The following is a 24,326-nucleotide window of genomic DNA, read 5'->3' on the forward strand; positions in this document are numbered from 1 at the left end:
CTCATTTGTTTACCCCCCCCCCCCCCCATGCTTTTTCTGTTTACCACTTCCCCTTCTTCTTTGCTTCTATCTCCCTGCTCTGTTCACATTTTATTGTGAAACTGGAGTAGAGGGTCTGTCCTCATGAAACTTCTATGAGTATTGATCCGCTCTGGACTCTGAGAGGAAGAGCGAGGCTGGAGGAGGAGTGATGGAGGAATGGATGGATGAAAGTGGCAGAAGGTATAGTTAAGAAAGAGGGGGAAGGAGACAGAGCAGAAGAGAGGGAGGAAGAGGGAGGCTCAAGTCTCAGTGTCACCAGATCATCTGCTGAAGTGTCCATAGTATGCTGTCAGTGTCATGACAACGTATCTAATGATATTTTAAGTTGACTGAAGAAGACAAATTCAAACTAGGGACATTTTATGTCATTTGTCTGCATCTCACTGTTGTTGTAGCCAGGACACTCCTGGTCTAATAAGGGTTAAATAAAAATAAATGTCATCCCAATCTCTCTGGATTAGATGAACTGATGATCTCTGGTAAGTGATATAAAATCAGTGATGATGTTTAAATGTGAAAGAAAATAGCACTAAACTAACACACAGACAGGCACACATAAATTAATAGTACAACTGATTTGCGCAATCTTATGTATTTGAAATATATAGCACGCCACATTACTTTAGTGTATTCATCATTCCATTCAGCACCATAGACAGCTGATATTAAAGGACAGGTTCCATCTGTATTAACACAATACTCACGTGAAAATGTTCAAAGAGTTCCTGGACCCTGGAGCCATTCTTTCTCCACACTGGCCATGAAGAGATCAAAAGCAGTCCTCACTCTCTGCAAAAAGTCCTAATTCTGAAGCTAATGTGAAGTTTGAGCAGTCTGAGTTTGGCAAATCGAGTGGGTATCTTCCAAAGTTACTGACAAAATTCCCTCCCAGCAGCTCAAGGGGATCAAGGCAAGCAAGGAAACACTTTCAATGAAAAAAGGAAATTCTGTACTAAAAGGACTTTGGAAGATGCTCCCTTGATTTGTCTTACGCAGACCTGTTGAAGCCTCTTATTAGCTTCAGATGAACTTCATGAGAACAAGGACTGTGGACTTTGCTCCCCATCACTTCCAGTAGAACTGCGTTAGAAAGGGACCACTCTGCAGCCAGTATACAGACAGGAGGAATGAATACAACGTCCACTTACTATTTCACTGTGCATATGGGCATATGAATATTGCTTTAAGACAGACTTAAAACAAGCATGTTATTGGCCATGAGAGCGCTTTGGGAAATGCGTGTGAAAAAATTAAAGAGCATTCATAGATATGCTCGTGGAAAACACTTAACTAAGGTTGGATGCTGGGGGAGTTGAGACTTTCTTTGGGAGTTTCTCAGCAGGAGTCAAACAGCTGGAGGCTCATGGGCTCTGACCCAGTGTGTAAACTAAAGAGAGCACGCATGCTTATAAATTATTTAATTCATATAATCATATACTCTGTGCTGGAAGGGATGTTTCCTCTTGGGGTATTGAATATTTTCCACCCAGTTCTAGTTCTTTTACAGTGTGCACACTTTACTGCACAACTTCTCTTCAACTCCTCTCAGCATATCTGTAATATTGTTTTCAGTTTTCTGCCCCATCTGAGCTCACATCTCAAAACAGCGTCTCCAGGAAACCCATCAACAAGGTTGAAGACCCGTGTATTTGGTGTTTGTGGGTGTCAGTGGGATCGGTGAATGGATTATTGCTGGTATTACGGATGGCTTAATTGGACATCTTTCGCTGCACTGGTACTAATTCCGTTTCTGTCCTTTTGGTGTGAGTCCACACGCGCACATACACAGAGACCTACAAAAACGAGTGAACGCACAGAAACATTCGCACATCGTCCAATGATTTAAGGAACATCTAGTCTGTGTTCTATTAATAAAGAGTCAGTTGGAGACACTTTAGGCTTAAGGCATCGAAACCACTCTAAGTCATCCTGTTAGACACTGTGTGTGTGTGTGTGTGTGTGTGTGTGTGTGTGTGTGCATGCGTGTGTGCATGCGTGCGTGTGTTATTAGAGTTGGTATTGTATAAATGTCTCCAGAGATGTACAGAGTGGATCTGACACTGGCAGTTAATTCTGACAGTTGATATCCCACCGACTGTTAGGCAGCTGTTGTAGTTTTGTTTTTCTCAACCATAACTGAGTTTAGCTTTTTTTCTGTCTTTTTTTGGTGATGGTTTAACAGATGCTCTCTTCTCATTTTCTCCTTCCCTCACCTCTTCTCTCCTCTCACCTGAACTTTATTCTTTAAGTCTCTTTCTTTTTCTTCCATCTATCCCTTGCTTCACTTTCTTTTCTGTTCTCCTTGGCCTGCCTCCTCCAGACCAATTGTGTTGATGTAATTATCATATATAAATCATCATTTGTCCAGAATTTTAAAAAACAAAGTTTCCTCTGAGTGGGGGAAGTATTGTTCATGACAGATTAACATCTGATATTTTTATAGCTCACAATTTATGAAGTTATGTTGCTAACAAATTGAGAGACATAACAGAAACCAGAAACGGTGTAATGTGATAATAAAACAGACATACATATAAAATACACACACATACACACACACAAGCTAGAAGAAACTAGCAAACAACACATGAGACATTCAGCTGCAAGTAATTTATCAGTGCTGGAAGTGGAAAGTACCAAATATCACTCCAGCTGCACACTTGGACATCACACACACACACACGCACACACACACACACAGTATCTTTAGCTTAGGAGGATCACCAGTGAGGTGAAAAAAAAATTATGTGTGTCTACACAAATGTAGACACACATATAATACTTTAAACCATCATTCTGACTGACAGAGCTTTCAGAGGCCAACTTGATTGACATATTGATTGGATAAAGACTGTCAAAGAACATAATTGCAACATAACGGTGAACACTAAGCATTCTTTAAAACTGTTAAGATTATACCTGCAGCGTTATTATCATGCAGATGCTTTTGACAGCATTAGTTACTCTACCAGGTCAATCCTCATTTACCTCTCATGGTATGTGGTAGGACTGTAACTGAATCAAAATTTTCCAAGTTGAGTCGCAAGTTCAGACCAAATATTTTCAGCCGCATCACACTAAACTCCTTCAACAGTCTACGTGGAAGTCTCAAGTTTTACCCACAAGACTCAAGTTTGTAGTGTCCTATAAGAAAGTGTGCGCCCTTATCATATTTCAGTTATAAAGTCTTGCACCACAGAGCGGCTCTCCTGCCCGGCTCCATTTTAGCCTACAATGCTATTCGACTGACAAAATAAAGCTTCTTGATTTACATTTAAGGGGAAGCTCTAGTATTTTTTTTATTCTGTGACGGAATTATTTTATTACAATGACAGCAGATATCTCAAAACTTGAACAAAAAAAATCCAAACTATGTGCATGACTAATGTAGATACCACTAGAGATAAGTGTGAAAATATTATTTGTAATTTGGTTGAACTGACTCTTTAACTCGTACCCGAGAGGCTCCCTCCACCTTCTTCAGTGGGTGTTTGAAATACATTATGGATTCATGCTAAAGGTGATGCTTTCTTTATATATTTTGACATATGGGAATCCTCTCAAATTACTACAGTTTTTTTAAAGCCTTAAAGCTAAATCTAATCAATACTGAGAAAATGCTGGACTGATGTGATGAAATGAGGGCTCAGCCATAGGTGTTGGGGGGTTATAAATTGATAAATGTGAAATGGAATATCTTTACATTTAAAGATAAAAAGAAAGAAAAAAACAAAATTCACACATTTTCACACCGGCCACCTCCCAAAACAACCTGTGCAGCTTCACTTGAGAGAAAATCCAGTGAAAATCTCCATAGTGCTGAGAGATGTGCTTTCCTCAGTTGCAGTTTCCCAGTCATATCTTGAACTGCCGACCTTTCATTCACAAGCCCGCCCCTTCTAACCACCAGGCTTCTGTCAGCTCATGCTGAGCAGGTTCATTACTTTCCAACCCAGTTTTAGAAAAAAATAACCCTAATTCATACCAACGTGGTGGTTGGGAACAAAATGTCACAAAATGGGATGTCATCCTCTCTCCTCACCACTCAGATGCCCCCCCGCTGATTAGCACAGATGTTGTGATTCTGTGTCTGTTTATCATGTGTGCAGGCTCAGGTTGAATACCAACAGCATTGGTGTAACATTTTTTACACCAATAATCTGCTACCATATTCTTTATGAAAGAAGAACAGCAAAGCTTTAAAACACGACAGCTGACATAAACCAGCTGAAATCGATAAGGCAGAAAGGAGGGTGAAGAATAGGAAGCCCTCTGTATCTTTGGTTGAGAGGATGTCATCACAACACGCATACTCCCAAACATGAGACTTTGTCTGGTTTTGCATCAAAGAAATGTGTAGACAGACAAGTGACTTACAATCCTACAAGAAAAGCTGCATATTTTGATTTTTATATATATTTATTTTCAGGGTTTTTGTGTGAAGGAAGTGAGAATCAGCGCTCTTCCCCATCAAGGCTCATTGGCCAGTCTCATTGTTTTACACTACAAAAGAGGATAAGGCAGAAATTTCTAGAACCGGCAGACGGTGGAAAGAGAGAAAAGGATGAAGGAAAATCTTATCGTACATGTTTCTCCTTCACTGAAGTGAAAACAAGGGAGTGCCAAATAAACCACAGCAACTTTGTGACAGGATGCAACTGGGATTGTGGAAAACGTCCTCAAGTGGCTATAATCCATAAAATGTCATTGCAGGTTTAAGTTGGGAAAAGCTAACATGAGCGATACCGCTGTCATAAGATAGAGCCTACAAATTGTCAAAAATGATGCCCACTTCTTTAAATGTTACTCATTGCTTATGATAATTATAATAAGGTATAAGGTAATCACAATTTATGTGTAGCACATTAAATATTACTACTTTATTACTCTATAGCAGTTTAACCTTTCACTTCTTTCCAACTTTTTAGATTGTTATGTTGTGGCACTGTGATCTACTCTACTTACTCAAAGGTTCCACGAAATACATTTTAAGTGTAAAGGCCTACTAGTTATGGAGTTCTGACAGAAAGGTGAGCTTGTGCAAATATTTGCAATGACTTTTTAGTTACACCCATATGAGTCCACCACTGGATATGTTTTCGAGACATTTGAGTTAAAGGGCCTATTTCATAAGATCTTAAAACAACTTGTCTGGATAATACCTAAACAATAAAACAGCCATTTTCTTTCTTCCTTTTACTCATCACCCTTATTTCCGTTTCTGTTTGTCTTCTGCAGCACTGAATGAGCCAACCATCGACTACGGTTTCCAGAGGCTTCAAAAGGTTATCCCTCGGCACCCTGGAGACCCTGAGAGGCTGCCAAAGGTACAGAAACTATCTACATTCACCTCTTGCACATTTGTCTGATGCCTTAACTGGCCAATGAACCTAGAATGAGCAAGGCTCTGTCTCCTGCTTCAACCTGACAGATCCTGTAGCTCTCAGAGAGATCAAACCTGCAACTTCTCAGTTACACTGAGCTACACTGACTCGCTCTGCTATCAAAGAACAAGTGCACAGAGATGTACACACATTAATTCAAAACACTAAGAACAAAATCATCTTGTATTTACGTTTCATTTGTTTGTTCTTTTTATATTAGTGAGCAGAGTATGTGTTTTCAAATCTCCTGTGGGTTGTGTTTTTACCTCTCATGAACTCTGTCTGTGTGTGTGTGTGTGTGAGCTGCTTAAACCCATTTACAGGGTGAGTTGTTTGAATCTTCTCCGGATCAGAGAGTCACATCTGATTATTTGTTTATCAGCTGGAGATCAAGCTGCATGTTTAAAGGATCAGCAGATGTAAACAATTAGCACCAAACGATGAGCTCAGCTTTGATACCAAACCCTGTCATCCAGATCTGTACATGCAGGGTGACTTTTCAAAGTGAGAGTGCGCGAGCTCACCAAGTTGACTTGATTCAACTTGCCTATCTGGGTGGGCAGGGTCATGACCTTTCAAACAGCTGCTGTTGATTGGCTCCCCAATCCCCATTGGAGCTAATCCAGGATTGGCTGTATTTGCTGTGACATCATCAAAGAATGGGCGCTGGTCATGATGTGATGATATGGCGATGACGCGATTTCATCACGGCCGTGCCGACACCCTGGCTCCTGCACATGTGTTAGCAATCACGTGTAATGAGAGTTATCACTGTGGGAACGTGTTCAACTTCACACCTCAAATGTTTTGGAAGTATGTGGATTCACAGTCATGAGTATTTAGTGCCTTCGCTTGTTTACAGTAAACTGTATACTGTTCATTATAGTGGGTAACAGGATGAACATAATGGGGGTCATATTGGCTGATTCAGCTCAAGATTCATGACCATTGCTAGCATCCACTGCCAACACAGAAAGTAGTGCCTAACTGTGCTTTCAGACCAAAAGCGAAGCGAGCATTCGGGGCGGTGAGTTTACATACAAAGTCAATGCAAAGACGTGTAGAGCCACGATTTCCTGTCGGGCGACAAAAGCGACGTGAAGGGGGCGGTGCCAGCGACGCGAAGGCAACGCGAAGGCGTTCGTGTGAGTTGAAAATTTACAATTCGAGCGAATTTTCGGGGGTTCTTATCGCCTTCTCGCATTGTGTGTGAATACTTGCAGCGAATGTACTCACGCGAGGAAAGCGTCGTGAGGGTTGACGTGACGTGAAAAATGACTGATACCATCAATCTATTATCAGAATAGTTGCAGATTAGATATCTGCCAAGTGACTAATCCAGGGTTTCCCAAACCTGTCATGGAGTACCCCTTGTCCTCCATTTTTTAGATTGCTCCCTGCTCCAACAAAGCTGATTCAAATAATCAGCTTGTTATGAACTTCAAAATCTCCTCCTGATAACAAGCTGATCATTTGAATCAGCTGTCTTTGAGCAGGGAACGATTTAAAACATGCAGGACAATTGATGCTGATTTGTAAGAATAGGGAATTAAACAGTGCTGCACAATTTATACAGAGTTACGGTTCCTTCCATGACATGAACTATTTTTCCTCCTTTTCTGATATTGTAATTTTTTAATTTTTTAATTTATTTAACAGGGACAATGCACATTAATCAACACTGTAGTAAAACTTCAATGTAAATATGCCGGAGTTATGTTCATCCGTATCACTGATTTCTTTGTGTCACGACAGGGAGTAGTTGTTGAAGGACATTGGACAAGTTGAAGTGTTTTTGTTTTTTTCAGCCATGACATAACTACAACATAAATTGTGCAAAAGGCTGTAAGAGTCAGACATGGAGTGGAAGAATGAAGTCAACCCATCAGGGATACTTTTACCTACTGGATGACCAGGCATGTTATATTTAGAGCAACTTCCAATAAATGCAATAAGTCTTGCAGAAAAATCTGTGCTGGAAATGATGTTAGCAATCCAAAGTTGTGTGATATCATAAGTGATGTTGGTTCCACCTTCTGGTAAAGGCTGAGTAAGAGCAGGAAAAGGACTAACTCACTTTCCTGTGAATTAACAGACACTGCATACAAACACGCACTCTCCACAATTTGTGAGAGATTTACAAAGCATGACACACACAGAGAATATGTAATCCTTCCAAAGAAAATGAAAAGTAAATCTTTACCACCATTGTTGTCAGATTTGTCAGATACAACGGATAATTTGATCCAAGCAATCTCGTTGGTCAGACCTGCATTTTGAGCTGTCAGTTCCCATGAAGCATTCTGGGAGAGTGGGAAAGAAAGTGGTTGCTCCTAGATAACAATATTTATTGGTTTATTCTATTATAATTATAACAATAATTATACTTATTATACTTATTATTATTATTATTATTATTGTGTTTTTGCACTCCACTCCACTGCAGACAGTACATTCACATGCATTAATTTAAGCCAGAATACCCAATATGTCAATATTTACTGTAACATTACAAAAATGAAAAGGCCTGCTTTAGCTGAGCTTTAGCCAACACATTTTCTTTTGTAGCTTTGCTTGTCAGGAGAAATAAAACAAATGAGCATATTACTTGTATTAAGTGGGTCCATAAATACCGTAAGAACCAAATATTGATATCACTTCTGACCCCAGTCCACCATAAAGCACTTTAGCACTATTAAAAGACAGTATTGGCACTGTACTTTTCTAGGCCTGTTTTACTTGGTAATGGATAACCGGTCAAGCTTGTTATAAGCAACATGATGTCACACGAGATATTTCCAGGCAAAACTACAGTGAGAACCACCAAGCTTCTGGAAATGCAACCAAAGAAGCTGGATGCATTGATCGGGTATCAGATCCAACCAACAGACGATGGGGAGACAAACCGGGGCCAAACGCCTGATAACTTCCAGAGTTTTTTCCTTCATGCTGAGATAAGGACCATGTTCTTAGGGAGCACAGGAACTGAAATGTCAGATTTTGTGTCTACAGATAATAAAGTAGTTCAACTTTTGAGTAGCTCAGATAATCGCAACAGGCAGCCAATGAATGACAAAGGACTTTTTCACTGTGATGGACCTAAACTCATCTCTCTCTCTATTATTGCCTCTCTTATAGTCTTCACGTGCCTCTGTGGTACAGGAACAGTGCCACAGAGCTGATTTACAAAAATCATTCATCCTGATGACAAACAGCTTTTCATTTGAGACTTTCAATGAATGCACCGTGACTGTTTTACCTTCCCTTTGCTGCTAACTGTGTCATACTGATTATGCTCTCTGTTGAGAACAACGTTCCTCATACATGTTATCTGTTTGTGTGTGTGTGTGTGTGTGTGTGTGTGTGTGTGTGTGTGTGCGTGTGCGCATTCCTGGGTAATTCATCATGGTGTAGCCATGTGGTCGATCGAACCCTGAGACTTTATTACTGCTGCTCACCAGAGTGTGTGTTTTTGTGTGTGTGTACTTGTGTATCTATCTATGTGAGGACCAATTTGAGTTTTAGACCTTGGTAGGGAGAACTTTTTTGGAAAGTGAGGACATTTTGGCTGGTCCTCCTTCGGACAGACTGTCAAAGGACTCTTTTAGGGTTCAGACTTCTGGTTACAAAAGAGAGGCGGTCCACATAGTGTCGGGTCCTTTCTGAAAGAAGATTAAAAATTAAAAACAAATAATAATAAGTGTAATAATAAAACTCACTGTGATTTAAAACCAGAGAGGGACACAATCCTTTTCTTTAAAGGTTTCTTGTCCTGCTTTTGGAGGGGAAATCCTTCCATTCACAAAATGGAGCCCAAGTAAAAGCAGCTCATTCCATTGAAATCCAGTGGAGCCTTCTATGTGCACACCATCATTGAGGAAAACCTTGTTATATATCCTTCCTGGCAGGGTAAAGGCTGGGCTTAGGCATTTAGTTGTGAGGTTTAAGGTTAAATAAAGTAAGGGGCTAGAGAATATGAATACCAGTGAGGGTCCTCACAAGTGTAGAAAAACGTGTGTGCCTGTTTGAGAGAGAGAGAGAGACTGTACATGTTTTTGTCTGTGTTGTGTTGGATGCTGGATATATGTGGGAGCAATGTGAAGTGTGTGTGTGTGTGTGTGTGTGTGTGTGTGTGTGTGTGTGTGTGTGTGTGTGTGTGTGTGTGTGTGTGTGCGCGCTGATGGCGCCACACACACACACACACTATCGATCAGCCCTTTTATTGAAGTTATAAGAGTTTGTTACAAGGCGCTATGAAGAAGGCGGACAGACAGTCAGACAGACAGACGGGGCAGTGGAGTGTATGAGAGGATTACCAGTGCACAGCCGATTCTATAATTGTTCAGTGAACATTGAGGGGATTTTGCTGGCCACACACAAACACAAACACGCGCGCGCACACACACACACACACACCAGTGTTCAGCTGCCACTTTGTGTCACCATGATCCCTTCAGCATCCATCCATATGTGCACATACAGTTACTGTACACAGTGAACACACATACTTTGTTTCCACTGTCCTGTTGGGGACCACTTTGAAGTTACTTGGAACAGTCTGGGAAGTCTGTTGTGGAAAATCAGGGACTTTTCTGTAGCTTTTTTTGACAGAGGACTCCAGCTGTTTTGTGCCCTAGTTACACACTCCCAGACCTGCAGTTTCTCAATACCCCACAAGCAGTATGAATGCTGCAACAAATATTCATGCAAATTTCTTTTCAGTGTACTAAATGTTGGTTCAGAATGTAAGAATATTGACTCTAAATATAGTCAACCTAAACAAACAAAAAATGTTTAATTATCAAAAGCCAAATTCTGCTACAAAACAGTTTTTACATTCTAGTCTGCTGCTCATCACCTGTGTGGGCGATCGGCCAGTAACTAAGAGAGTAAGAAGCAGAAATGTCTCATGCACAAAGAAATCAATCACCTCTCATGGCTTGTTGATCCCTCCTTACTGCAGCAGAAGAATGGTAGAAGATAAAAACAGCACTTAGGACAATAACTGTCCTCTCAGGTTTTGGAATATTTCCTAAAACTTAGTGAATGAAAGGTCATGTCATTGCAGATTGCACTCTTGCATGACGATTATACCTGTGTGCACCCTGAGCCCAGATTATGACAGTATGCTTTTGTAAGCATGTTTCCATCCACCTGTTTTTATTGCACTTTCAAACCTGAGTGGAAACTTGGCTGAGGTGAAAAAGTTTCCCACAAAGATAAACAAACAAACATAAATTCCACATTTTCATCATTTCAGGACTGGTGGTGATTGACTGGTGCTCTTTTAATTACGTCATCTCGTCGTGCCAGTTAGCATATCCAACTAATGCGCCTAATGCTCCTAATATTCGCATATCAGTAAGGGATGGAAACATGCAATCATTTGCATTTTGTTTTGCAGATTTTCTGGAAATGTGGTTTAAATTTGCGCTACATTTGAACGGAAACTTGATTTGTGATTACTAGACAGAAACACAATGGCATATCAGTGCATTAGTGTAAGTTCAAAATACAGTCAGATCCATTTAGTTATATTCTTTCTCAGAATTTAAAAAAGTGGTACATAGCATATAGTATAGATTATTTGATTTTTCATTTTACAATCAGAGTGATTATTCAACATAACAGAAGCAGCCCTCATTGACAACATCCCACAAGCATTCAGGTTGCAGAGGTTGACCAGTGTGTGTCACACCTTTTAGACTGGTGAATTCCTCTGGTGACTCACTCTGCTGACATCTCTGGGCGACTCATTTTGATGATGTCATACATCATGTGCTGAGGTCATGTCATCAGCATCACCAGTATGTAATGTAATATAATAGTAATTCTGGTGATGCACGAATGCACAGACATGAAACAATCTCTCTCTCTCGCTCTCTCTCTATCTCTCTCTCTTTCTACTCAACATGTATCTGTATCCTCCCCTGCACTTAAACTCACATGTGGATGTTCACATCACCAGTGAGAAGAGATGAAATCTGAAACCACACATCCAAACACTATCTCACAACGTATGAGTAGGAGATGTTCCCAGAGTTCATGTGTGTGTGTCCATGCATGTCAATACTTGTATATACAGTATGTGTGTGTGTGTGTGTGTGTGTATATATGATTGTGCCTCTCTGAGCCTACATGGAAAGTATGACATCATCTCCGTGCAAGGTGTGACCCTGCATGTACGGCATCCCTAATGGGACATTAGAAGCAGATCAAACAGCTAATGTATCAGCATCAGGGAGGAATAAGTCATGTGTCATGTCTGTGCTGGCCTGGCACACGCACATCACACACGTCTCTAATCCCACAGATTCTGGGCTTGGCGTTTCCTGGTCCTAATACATACAACATGTGTGCGTGCGTGCGTGCGTGCGTGTGTGTGTGTGCCCGTGTAATGTATGGTTATCACATTAGGGCTGGCCATAACTCAGACAGTAAAAGCACCTAGACACCTCCTGTTATTCCTGTTACTCCTGTTACTGCCAACAGATCTCTCTTTCACTCATCTCCTGCTTCTCTGTCTGACTGTCAGTTGGCCTTTCTGTCCGCATACATATATATATTTATATATATCTGAAACAGACAAGAATAGATTAAGGGTTTGATGATGAGTTAAATAATCTCAATCAAGGGCTTGTATATTGAACATGATTTTTAAAGGCTGACAAGACATGACAATAAAATGACAGACGGGTACATGTCAGCCGTATATCCATAATTATTTGACAACAGTTTAAGACGATGTAGGGCGGTCACATGAACCAAGGCAAACATTAGAGATTAAAGCTGTAAAATCAGGCTTTATTACATCAATTACAGTGATCAAAGAAAATGGCAGCAATATGTGATTAAATAAAGAAACATTTCAGAGTTGGTTTCTGTCACTCAATTGTCATAATTCATTATAATCTAGTGTAAACCCAGGAAGCAATAGATGGGCAGAAACATGAAGGAGAGGGTCAATCCACAAGCTTAAAACTGAACTAAAGTTGGTTCAAAAGTATTTTAGATTATATATTAGTTACATATAGAGAAAATGTTGTTTAAACTAGACTATATTTTAATGTGTAGATGTGTATTTGGGACCTATTCATAATGAAGTATACTCTTTAAAATAAAACAACAGTTTCAAGTAACTTAAATGCATAAAAAACACTCTTTCAACCAAAATTATCCCAGTTTATCCCCAGACATATTTTGACATGCAAATCATCAAAACAAAAAAGAAACACAACATTTTCAAACTATCGTGGCACTGCCACTACTTTATTTATCCCCAGGGGGAGATTCTCATGTCACAGCAGCAGTACACAAACGAACCACACGAGAATAGTGCAAGAACAAATATCAAAACACAAGTGCTAAACATAAGACTTAAAAGTAAAAACGGATGCCCTTTAAACATCTGCATGTGCGAAAATTGCTGTAAGGTGTGCGAAATGGGTGTAATTATAAGTTATAAGTTGAAGTCATGATGTATTGCACTTTACCAGAAGTTACAGAGAATGTAATTGTAAGTCCAGTTAGAGTACAGCAGGACCGCAGCAGCCTCCCAGTCCACTGATGTCAGCGCTGCAACACAGCGGGATGAGTGAAAAAATCTGATGGCCACCGGCAAGAATGATCTCCTGTGCCGCCTGGTGCAACACCTTGGGGGTCTTGAGCTGAAGACGCTCCTCTTCTCAACCAGCATGTCGTGGAGGAAGTGGGAGACGTTGTTCAGAATGTTAACCAGCAGCATCCTCTTCTCTGTCACCACCTCCAGGCAGTCCAGCTCAACACCTCCTCCCATTGTAATTTGGTCCCCAACTTCACAAAAGTCATGAAAACTTTTAATTTTCTTGCTACAGTTAAATTAGTTTTTGTTGTTGCTGCAGGCTATCCTGTTGACAAATTTTTAGGCCATCAGGACATCAAAGCCGAATTATTTTAGATTTTTTAGTCCATTTTGAAACATAAATGATGTCCACAAGTTTGGCAACAACAATTTCATTCTCGTTCATATCAACACAATGCAGCCGGAAGCATGATTCATTTGTGTTGAGCAGGAGGTCATCTGACAAACAAAGCTAACTTTCTTATTTACAGATGCAACCAGGGAGAGATTAATTAGGCGATGTGAGTGTCTGTGTGTCTAAATATGAAAAGACGTTAACAGGCGACGTATTCAAAGTGCATCGATCCCTGCAGTCAGAGGCTTTGAGTGATGTAGTTGCAGAAGCCTGCAGACCTGATAATGATGATGTTACCAGAGGATCATCTTCCCTTCCCGTTTATCAGCTACTGCCTTACTGGAACCGCTCGACATTTAGGATCAGGTTTCTGTGTGTGTGTGTGTGTGTGTGTGTAAGTGTGTATGTCAGCTTCTCAGCTCACCAGTATAATAATGAGCGGTTAAAAGAGAGCCAGCCTGGCCATAATAATGTGTAAAAGATTGAATTTAACACCATGGACAGGCACACTCAAACTGCTGACTGGCTCTGTGACCTCTCATATCTTCACACACACACTGATGGAGAGGCAATATGTTCCACCAGGCACAAACTCACAGGACAGCACACATGCAAGCCAACCGTGTGTGTGTGTGTGTCACACATTGTAGGTTAATACTGTGAAGCACAGAGTAATTTTCTCTCTGTCGCCGGGCAGCCTCACGCTGTGGAAACGACAACACATTAACTGTTAAACAAGACACCTTAGACCCCAGGGTGGGAGCAGAGAAAGAAAGAGGGAGACACTGAGAGGGTAGGCGGGCGAGGAAGATAGAAAATCCTGGAGGGTTTAGTTGGTGGGGGAAATAATAAAGACAATGTGGATGCAAAGCGAGAAGAAGGTAGTGGAGGGGAAAAAGGGGAAAATGGAAGTTGAAGCGGAAGGAGAAGGATTGAAACGTCAAATTGAGCAGTAATTAATAAACACCTTCCATCACAAGTGAATCAAACGTGAATAAAACGAGAGAACTCTGACCTAAATCCAGTACTTCGTGTAGCAAAGTTGTTCACCTTTACAAACACTTTTCAGATAAGAAAACTAATAATCAATACGGGGGGGATCAAAGATGTTGCCTTCAAAGATCTGAAGGATTGTCTTCTATAGGACTGCTCACACTGGATTACTGTGGTCAGATTTGAAGAGCAATGCACAGCAGAAGAAGCACTTTAAAGATTTCCTAGTATATTTTAAATACCTGTCACTTTAAGATGTCATTCAGACAAAAAAGATGCATAAAAGCACTTGACTTGACAGCAGATAATCTGCCTTTAAAAGGAGTGAAGAGCAATTTGTTTATCATGAATAGAGATTGAAATGGATGTTGGCTGATGTTGGGGGAGGAAGGAGGAGATTTTTTTTAAATAACTTTTACGTGTGATTCTGAAGTGGAATCTGCCTTTATGTCTTCACATGCATCTAAAACCTTGATTCAATTTATTGGTAAATTTGGATTTAAATGTTTTTTTCAGACTTCTGACCATCAAGGGAAAAAAATCCAAGGAGGCTAAATCATATGTATTTTCTTGCTTATAAACTGAGGCTAATTCTGCCTTCTTCTTTTTCTCTCTCTTTCTCTCAGGAGGTCATTTTGAAACGAGCAGCCGACCTGGTAGAAGCCCTCTATGGTTTGCCCCATAACAACCAGGTAAGAAACACACACACATGCAAACTTCCACACAGAAAGCCAAAAAAAGGTGTGTTAGTTTTAGCTTTCATGTTTATGGTATTTAGTCCTATGTGCTTTCCTCTTCCTGTAGGAGATCATCCTGAAGCGTGCGGCGGACATTGCAGAAGCTCTCTACAGCGTTCCACGAGGACACACCCAGCTCTCCGGCTCCACCCACGGTGGGATGATGGGGGTCAACTCCTTCACTGGGCAGCTGTCTGTCAATGTCTCCGAACCCACACAGGCCAATCAGGGTAAGAGTGTTTATCACTATAGTGCACATTCATCTTAATGGCAGTGAGTTTGTCATCAAAGATAAGCCACCACTTCTGAATACCCTTATATTTTATTTGTTTAGTTGATGTTTTAGAACATTTTTTCTTAGCTTCGTTACTACAGTTTATATTACACAGGTTGCTGAAACCTGGTGTTATGACATGTTGAGATATCATAATCTTCTGTGCATCTTTACAGAAAAGACATGTTATGCGGTGTAGAAAATGCATTAATATGGATGTGTTGTGGAGAATAATGTGGAAATTCTGTAATATAACAGACAGCTAAACTGTCTTATTCTGATGTCATTGTGTTTAATGCATAACAAAGTCTCTAGCTTGTTGCTTAAAAATATAAAGTTAGGTTATTTATTCATTCATTGGCTTCCATATATGCTTCCACTGCTCAGCTTTTATCCGTTTCACTCCCTTCCAAAGTTCATATATTTTCAACTTTAACCATCTCAGAACGGCCAGATTTCTATCATGAATGATCTGTGCTCACACCACATTGACCAACTGTCCAATCACCATGTGCTCCACTTCCTCTCCACCACACTCCCTGCAGGTTTCGTGCGCAGCAGCAGTAGTGTGTCACCTCACAGTTACGTGCCCAGCTCCACGCCTCAGCAGACCGGTTACACCTCAGTCACAAGCACCATGAACGGCTACGCTAACAACACCGGCATGACCAACCTGGGAGGCTCGCCCACTTTCCTTAATGGCTCTGCAGCCAACTCGCCTTATGCTAGTGAGTGCACATTTACTCAACAGACATGAACACACACACACTCAATCACACGCTACGCCTGGGGAGAAATAACTGTTTTACAAGCTTTGCTTTTGAAAGAACTTGAACCTGAAACTGTACTGAAGTTACTTATTATAGAGTTGTTTTAGCTGCTTTGTGGGTAAAAAACTACATCTGCTGTCAGAAAACACATGATTATTTCAAATCAGCTAGACTGCCACCAAGCTACTTCAAAATGCAGTTACATCGCTACCAGTTTAATTACAGGTGTTCAACACTGCATACATTCATGCAGATCTTACATACTGTACCTACACAGGTCTGTGGACGCAAAGCAAAAGTCTTAGATTTGCTGTGTGGAGATTCCCCCACAGGGCTTTCTGTCTCTCTGTCTTCAAAAACAATCACCAACTCTCAGCTCCATTTTTCTCCCTCCCTCCATCTCCTCACTCCTTCCCTCGCGGCCTTTCATCTGACAGTCACACCTCTTTTCTCTCTGTTGGTTAATTGCATCCCTTTTCCATTTAGCAGAAAGCAAGAGAGAAAGAGGGAGACAGTGGTTCTGAGAGAGATGTGAGATTTTGTTTGTTTGCTGATATTTCTTTCACGGGTGATGATGACGTAAAATGAAGAATGTTTGACCAAGGACGAGTAGGCTTAAGTGGAACCTTCACGTGTCGATTCTCACAGAGTAAACTTTTAAGCCACAATAAAAAAAAATACTACACATGGCCAAAAGTGTCTGGACACATGAACATTAAACCCATATTTGATTTTTAAACATCTCATTCCTAAACAACCGGCATCAATATTAGATAAGATTTTGGGACCTGGCTGCAGAAATTTGATCCCCTTCAGCCACAAGAGCATCAGTGAGATCCCAAAGGTGTTTGGATGGGGTTGTGAAGTTATTTTATACCAAACTCAAATTTCTTTATAGAGCTGTCTTTGTGCGCGAGGGAACTGTCATGTTAAAACAGGAAAAGGCATTCCCCAAACTGCTGCCACACAGAAGCAAACTATTGTCTAAAATATCACTGTGTGCTGTAACATTAAAATGTCCCTTCATCAGAACTAAAGGGCCATGATAACAGCCCCGGTCTAAAAAAACCGACAAATATAATAAGTTCAATCAATTAACCATAATCTGTTTCTTTCCTTTATCCTCACCCTTCATCTATAACCTCACCCCCTTCTTCTTTATCCCACCTCTCTTTCTCCTTACTCCTTTTCCTTAAAATATTTAATTCCCACCACCCCAGTTGTCCCATCCAGTCCCACTATGGCCTCCTCCACTTCTCTCCCCTCCAACTGCTCCTCCTCTTCTGGCGTCTTCTCCTTCTCTCCGGCCAACATGGTGTCGGCGGCCGTTAAGCAGAAGTCCGCCTTCGCTCCAGTGGTCAGGCCCTCCTCCTCCCCTCCGCCCTCCTGTACCAGCGCCAACGGCAACGGGCTCCAAGGTAATTTACCATGACAGCTTAGAGGGAGGACTTCCCCACCAGATGATGCTTCTCTGGTGAAGTTTTTGAAACGATCCTTTCACTAGAGTCCCTGTTATGTTTCACTTCCTCCTCTCGCTTCTCTCACAGTACCTGATCAAATAGCAGGTACTATGTTTAATGGTTTTAAGGCTGGCCTACCATCTTGGTCCAGACTGAAACATATCAACAACCATTAAATGGATTGGAATTTTGTACAGACATTCGTGGTACTTTCAGGGTGAAATCCTACTGACATTGTTCATCCTCTGACTTTTTCTATGGTGCCACCATAAGGTTCACATTTGTTCTTTTTTTAATGAAATGTCTCAACAGCTGTTGCATAGATTGCCATGAAATTTCATTCATGCATTCATGTACCCCTCGGGATGAATTGTAAAAGCTTTGGTGATCCCTTTACATTTAATCTAGGCAGGGCAGGACAAAGCAAGTTTATATGTATAGCACATTTCAGCAACATGGCGATTCAAAAGTAACAGAGGGAAATATAAAAAAAAAGACATTATACAATTTAGAAAAATAGTCAAATATGAAAACAGGTCAATTTACCCCATAAACCTATTTGTTCACCCATAATTGACCCTTCGCTAAGCCACGCCCCGAATACGCAGCTGGCCAATCACAGCACAGTATAGGACTCGCTCTAACTGAGGTCCGACACTTTCATGGCTGCGCTCCATTGACTCTAATGGAAAAAGAGTCGTTTTCTAGCTTTTTTTGGCTGTATTTTTCTAAGATCCGGTCAAACGCTGTTCCTGGGGCACTTGTAATAATTACAGTCACTACCCAGAGAGATTGAAAGGAGAAGTACGATTTATTCTCTTTCCAAAACCTGAAATAAATCCAGAAAAATGTCGGCTGTGGATTGTTCCTAATGTAATGTTAGTTAGCTAACGCTAGCTAACTTCCTACTGAGTGTAACGTAATAAAGCCCTACTGTTCTGCTTTTTAATGATTGTGATAATGCATAGAGGCTTACCCAGCTTTACAGGAACAGCGTTGATCATTCATATCGTCTTTTGTCTCAATCGTCGGGGGATGCGGTGGTTCACTTGTTCTGTGTGATCGGTAGGCTTTAGCTTCTATCTTTCATTTTTTTCTCATCTGTTTGAGTCAGTTTGAGTCAGTCTGACAGCCTGAATACAACCTTCAAATTTATAATGCAACTGCAAAACTGTCTGCTTCTTTCTGAGATCGCTTTTTCCAACAAATGTGACAAAATTTTCCGGGGAGTGCAGTAATAGACAGTGGCAGCGCCACAGTTTGTCGGACTTAGCAACAGTAACCAAGGGGGGCGGGGCTTAGCGAAGGGTCAATTCTAATAGGTTATGAATAATAAGGGTTTTCACCTTCCATTGTTTGCTTTTTTGATTTTTGATCTCTCACACCAGTCAAAGCTCGTACAATATATCCTCCCATTCACGATCGTCACTGTGAAAGTATCAGGTCAGAATATGGTCCAAATTGTCCAATCCTTTGGTTTACATACTAAATACCTGCAATATCTTACTTACGTACTTTGTGTTTAATGCTACACTAAGATGATTATCATGGTAAACATTATACCTGCTAAACATCAGTATGTATGCGATGTAATTGTGAGCATGTGAGTTTAATGCATTAGCATTTAGCATAAATTATTCAGTTAGTTTATTAGTACTGGTTCGTACTGTATTGCATGTATTTTACTTAAAAATCTGGCCATGATATGGTCCTGCTTACTTCGGTTAATAAATGATGGACACAGATGAAGGTTTCACTTTAAAGTCAACTCTAAATCAAACATTTAAATCTGGACTGACATGAAATTCTGTAGGTTTAAAAATAACTACACCTATTAAGTCTTCTTTTCTGAGAGCGATGAAGGAATCAAACTTGTACAAATCCAGTGATGTGGTGAGACAATGATGAAATGTTGACTATGGTTGAAGACAGGAAACAGAACACAGTTTCAGTGTCATGGTCATGCATTTTGAAAGCTGAGTCATCCGCCCCGACTTTCTCCTCCACGATTTTTTTCATGGAAAATATAGACTGTTGAAGACATTTTTATCTAAGTCTGCTTTTTAATACCTCCTTCAATACTTCACTGTTTGGAATAATATTTTTTTCCCTCTCTCCTCTCTTGACTTTTAACCCGTCCTCTTTTTATTCCTCTGGCCTTTCCCCTTTCCTTTGTCATTTCTCTGTCCCTATCTGACTCTCTCTCCTGTCTGTCTTTCTGCCTCTCTCTACCAGATCAAACATTTGTGGACTCTAGCAAGTACTCAACAGCCAGCTCTCTACAAGGCCTGGCCTTCACCTGAAGTATGTTCCTCTTCCTTCAACTTTGTTGACTAATTGCATTTGCAATTTCACTAATTTCAGTAAAGATAATAATTGTCTCTCGGGTTTCACATGTCTTACCTCTGTTTCTGAATGACTTTTCACTCACTCTCTTGAGTTTTCCCCCCAACTTCTCTTTCTTGCCACCCTTGCCTTGTCTGTCTTTTCCCCTTCGGTCTCATCATCATCAACACTCCATCCTCTTCCTCCTTAACTTTTCCCATCCACATCTTCTCCCACAGCACAGATCTAGCTATTCTTTTCCCTGGTAACTCCTCTCTGTCTTCCCAAAGAAAAGGCAGGAAGTTAGTTATTTACAAAAAAACATTTGGCACAGAGAATATGTTTCTCAATATTACCGGCTTTGTTTAGATGTGTGTGCCTTTGCGCTTGGTTTTCTATGTGTGTGTGTGTGTGTGTGTGTGTGTGTGTGTGTGTGTGTGTGTGTGTGTGTGTGTAGAGAGAGAGAGAGCATGTGTGGGGGTGTGGGAACTCAAAGCTTAGGCTCAAAGCACAGCTGAAATAAACACACCCCACTTACAGCTATACACACACACTTTCCTCTGTCACACATACTCTGTGATCACACACTGGCAGCTTACGAGGGAGCAATCAACAATGACAGCTGTTCGACTCTCTTGACAGTTTATACTGGAAGTATACCTGCCCTGTGGTGTGTGTGTGTGTGTGTGTGTGTGTGTGTGTGTGTGTGTTTGCTTGTGACTACCTGAGACAAATTAGACAAAAGGGGAAAAACGGAGGCTCGACTGAAACAATATATTTTGTAGAATTTTTTCATACTGGTACTAAAAATGAATAATTTTATCTTTAATGTTTTCACTCACCATTAAATTAAAACCATTTATTTAAGAATTTATCCAGTCTTGTGTATGTGTGTGTGTGTCACTTTGGGCTGGGCTCTGCCTCACACATGTTGACACCCATCCCTTGGGTTTAAATACAACATGATGCAATCTGTCAAGCATACACACAAACATACAGTAAAATACGCCAACTGTTTTAGCAGGATTAAATAAGTGAGTGTGTGTGTGTATGTGTGTGTGTGTGTGTGTGTGTGTGTGTGTGTGTGTGTGAGCAGCATCGCTAAGCCAATTTAGATGATGTGTCCTTGCCCGAATTTACTGATTTATTCATCTATTGATGTTTTAAATGTCGCTGCAGTCACACAGCTGCACAGATGGGAAAACATATTGATGTATTTATGAGGAAATTTTTTACGATGATGAAAATATTTGGCTATGTTTTAAAGTTTTTTCTCCCCCCAACCCCTCTTTTCTCCCTCGGTTTCTTTTTCCACCCAACAGCAATCCCAGGAATGATCGTCCCACCCATGTAAAGGTGTGAGTGCGTGACTGTGTGTAGGTGTGTGTGTGACTGCGTGTGAGAGATAAAATCAAGCACACTCACAACGATCCTGGCGGAGGATTTCAGTGTGAGTCAGACTCCAGTCTGGGATGGAAGCAGCTGTCCCGATTTGAAGGAACAAACCCAACTCAGGCCCTTTCTAACACAAAAACAACTGCAAGACAACAGACAAAAAAACAAAGACAATGACTGTTTGCAAGGAAATACGTTGTTTGGACTTTGTACACCTTGATGCTTTTATAGGAGAACGGCCACGCCTACATTATGACTCTCCACGGACACAGGAAGTGTATTTATTTTGGAGAGAATCCACTTTTTTTTTCCCTTGAGTGATAGTTGGTTTCTTTTTCTTTTTCGTGCAACAGTTAACGTGTGATAATCATCTTCTGACTGTATCTCACATGAGGGATTTTTCTATTTATGAAGTTTGGTCATTAATGAAGGAATGTAATGTGAAGAATACCTGACGATGATGATAATAATGATGATGATGATGATGATGATGATGAGTAAAAATGCTGATTATGAAGAGGCTGCAGGATTCATACAGGGCCGAATCCAGCCGACACAGACAAGCCAAACCAGACACACACACACACTTTCACTTCTCTTTGCCAAATCCACGCCACCGTCACACTTTCAGCACCAACACTCGTCTTCCTCTGCGTTTAATCGATCAGCTGAAGGATTCAGATGCCTGGGTATGAAGCTGCCATTTTAGCCATTCAAGGATTCCCAATGTTTACTTTGAGCTCGCTTCACATTCATCTGCACTGCTGCTCCCATGTGAAAATCATTGTTTCAGCCAATGCGAGGTGCAGAGAAAAAATTCAGTCATTTAACAAACCAGTTCCCACCATGCAAGATTCAAGGTAGAAATGAAACTTGCTGTGGTGCTAATGACAGCTAGATTTGACGAGCTACCTGTAAAAATACCATAAATAAGTGCAGCACAGAGGAGTGTGTGATTACTGGGTGCCAACAGCTGCTTCACTGTTAAGGATTTGAACCAACATCTCTGCTACTCAGTCCACCCATCAGCCCTTTTACCACATGACCTTTTATAAAGTCGGGCTCAGCCACAGCAACCTCTACAAGAGGAGGAACATGTCTTAAAGACTGCTGCCATTTTGACTTTGATTTTGTTTGTCTTAATATATGAATCCTTATTTCTGTTTTGTTTTCCTTTTGGTTTGCTGTGTTGTTAATGCTTTTTACTGTGATCAGCCGGCCAATCAGATTGTGTTCCTTTTGTTACCTAGCCACTTTTCTGGTGTGATTGGCAACTTGAGTAAGACAATTATCCAATGGTGTGTCTTAAATACTGCGCTGCAAAGAATGTCATGTTAAATCTTCAGCTGAGTCTTATTTTGTGAAAACATTGTCACTGAGGTACACTTTTTTCAAATCGTCCCAGTTCAGTAAATGTTTTTACAGAGCAACTGAATTTAAACCATATTTTCATCCCATTTTGCACCAGAAGTAAAGATGAAGTATGATTTTCCATGTTTTTTTTTCTTTGTTTTTTTTTTTTGCAGAGCAGGATAATTAGCCAACGACATGTCTTAAATGCCCGGTGTGCGAGACTTAGATAAGTAGCTGATGGTTTGTTGTGAAAGTCGCTGCTCCCTCAGCCCTGCAGTCTGAGCTTAAAGCTCAGTGTGTGTAGTTCAGCAGTCTTAATTCATTTATGATGATGTTAATTTTGCCAAAGCCCTTATTTTAGACGCACGCAGTTTCTATGCTACGTGTCTCTTCTTTTCATACACAGTCAAACTGTGCAAGAATGCCATAATATGTATAACTGTCAGTGCTTAATTAAAGCATAATTTTCACACCTGCAGCAGGTATTGTTCACAAATCCATCCTTATTGTTTGTTTGTCATTCAAGTCGATGACATTTACATCAAATAGAGACAATTTGAAAGTGAATTTCTTCACTGGACAGAAAACCTAACTAGCATCATGTGCTGATACAGTAAGTCCCCCCTGTTTGACAAACAGGAATCATTTGTAACTCCAGCCTGAGAAGATCTAGATGTTCGTGCTCAATAAAAAATACTAAACATGCTTCATTTTAAAAATTTTAAATAAATGACTAAAGGTCTGTCATGTTTTAAACATTAAAAAAAAAAAAAAAACATTTTTAGGAAAAAACAGCTGAATCCCTGAAAAACTGATCAAATCTGTTCCTCCTTTGCTTTGTTTCTCATGTCTAAGGATTTGAATGTTTTGAGACATCGTCTTTGTTTTTGTATTATAGTGTCTGTTTATTAATAAAAGCCACAGTTCCACTGCTAATTTCAATCAAACTAAAATTATAACATTTTTTAATCATTTGTAAGTCAAAGAAGCAGGAGGATGTTTTCATTTTGTACTTATCATTATTGTTCAAGTTTGCATTTTGTTGCATTATCTAGGTGTAGAGGTCATAAATTTGTCCTTAACTATGATCTGTGTTTGCCTTCCATGTAATGGATTTAAAGATGGAACAAAGTTTCTTAATGAAGGCTGAAAGAGGCACAATCTCTCTTTCTCTCTCCTTTCTGCTGCAGCCACCTGCTGCTTAAGTCAGGTTTTCTGTCCTCTCTCTCATTTACCTTCCTCATCTTGTTTGATGTTCATGTTTGCCCTCTTTTTTCCATGTTCCCTCAATTTTCCTTATAAAAAAATGAGCCACCTATTTATTTTATCTCAAACATGGGTCTGGTGACCACTCTTCTGTGTCTACATTTGAGAGTGTGAGTGTGAGTGTGTGTGTGTGTGTGTGAAAAATGTGATATTTAAAACTGAGGGGTGTTTTTTTATAGTACATACAGTATATAAATACCTGTACAGGAAGGAGTAAGTAGGGGGTATGGTTATGATGATAAAGCACTCGTTCAACAACAGTAATAACACTTATTATGGCTTGTCTGCGTTCAGGCTGACAGTGGTGGTCATCATTCATACATAATCAGTATCAGTGTGGAGGGGAAGAGTACAGAGGAAACTACTGTAAAG

General features: G+C 40.4%; 1 protein-coding gene across 6 annotated transcripts in view; it reads left to right on the top strand.

The window, feature by feature from the left end:
- Positions 1-24,006, top strand: part of LOC123963524 (transcription factor COE1-A) — an 88,394-nt gene extending 64,388 nt beyond the window's left edge. For 3 of the 6 annotated variants that reach the window (XM_046040429.1, XM_046040428.1, XM_046040430.1), the window contains 7 exons: positions 5,281-5,369; positions 15,001-15,066; positions 15,179-15,341; positions 15,931-16,113; positions 17,376-17,573; positions 19,851-19,919; positions 21,263-24,006. In XM_046040429.1, coding sequence (XP_045896385.1) covers positions 5,281-5,369; positions 15,001-15,066; positions 15,179-15,341; positions 15,931-16,113; positions 17,376-17,573; positions 19,851-19,918 — 767 coding nt within the window. In that variant the 3' untranslated portion in view covers position 19,919; positions 21,263-24,006. The remainder of the gene's footprint in view (positions 1-5,280; positions 5,370-15,000; positions 15,067-15,178; positions 15,342-15,930; positions 16,114-17,375; positions 17,574-19,850; positions 19,920-21,262) is intronic. The other 3 variants (XM_046040431.1, XM_046040432.1, XM_046040433.1) reach the window with 3 other exon arrangements.
- Positions 24,007-24,326: the final 320 nt, after the last annotated feature.

The sequence above is a fragment of the Micropterus dolomieu genome, linkage group LG23 (assembly GCF_021292245.1).
Source record: "Micropterus dolomieu isolate WLL.071019.BEF.003 ecotype Adirondacks linkage group LG23, ASM2129224v1, whole genome shotgun sequence".
NCBI lineage: Eukaryota > Metazoa > Chordata > Actinopteri > Centrarchiformes > Centrarchidae > Micropterus > Micropterus dolomieu.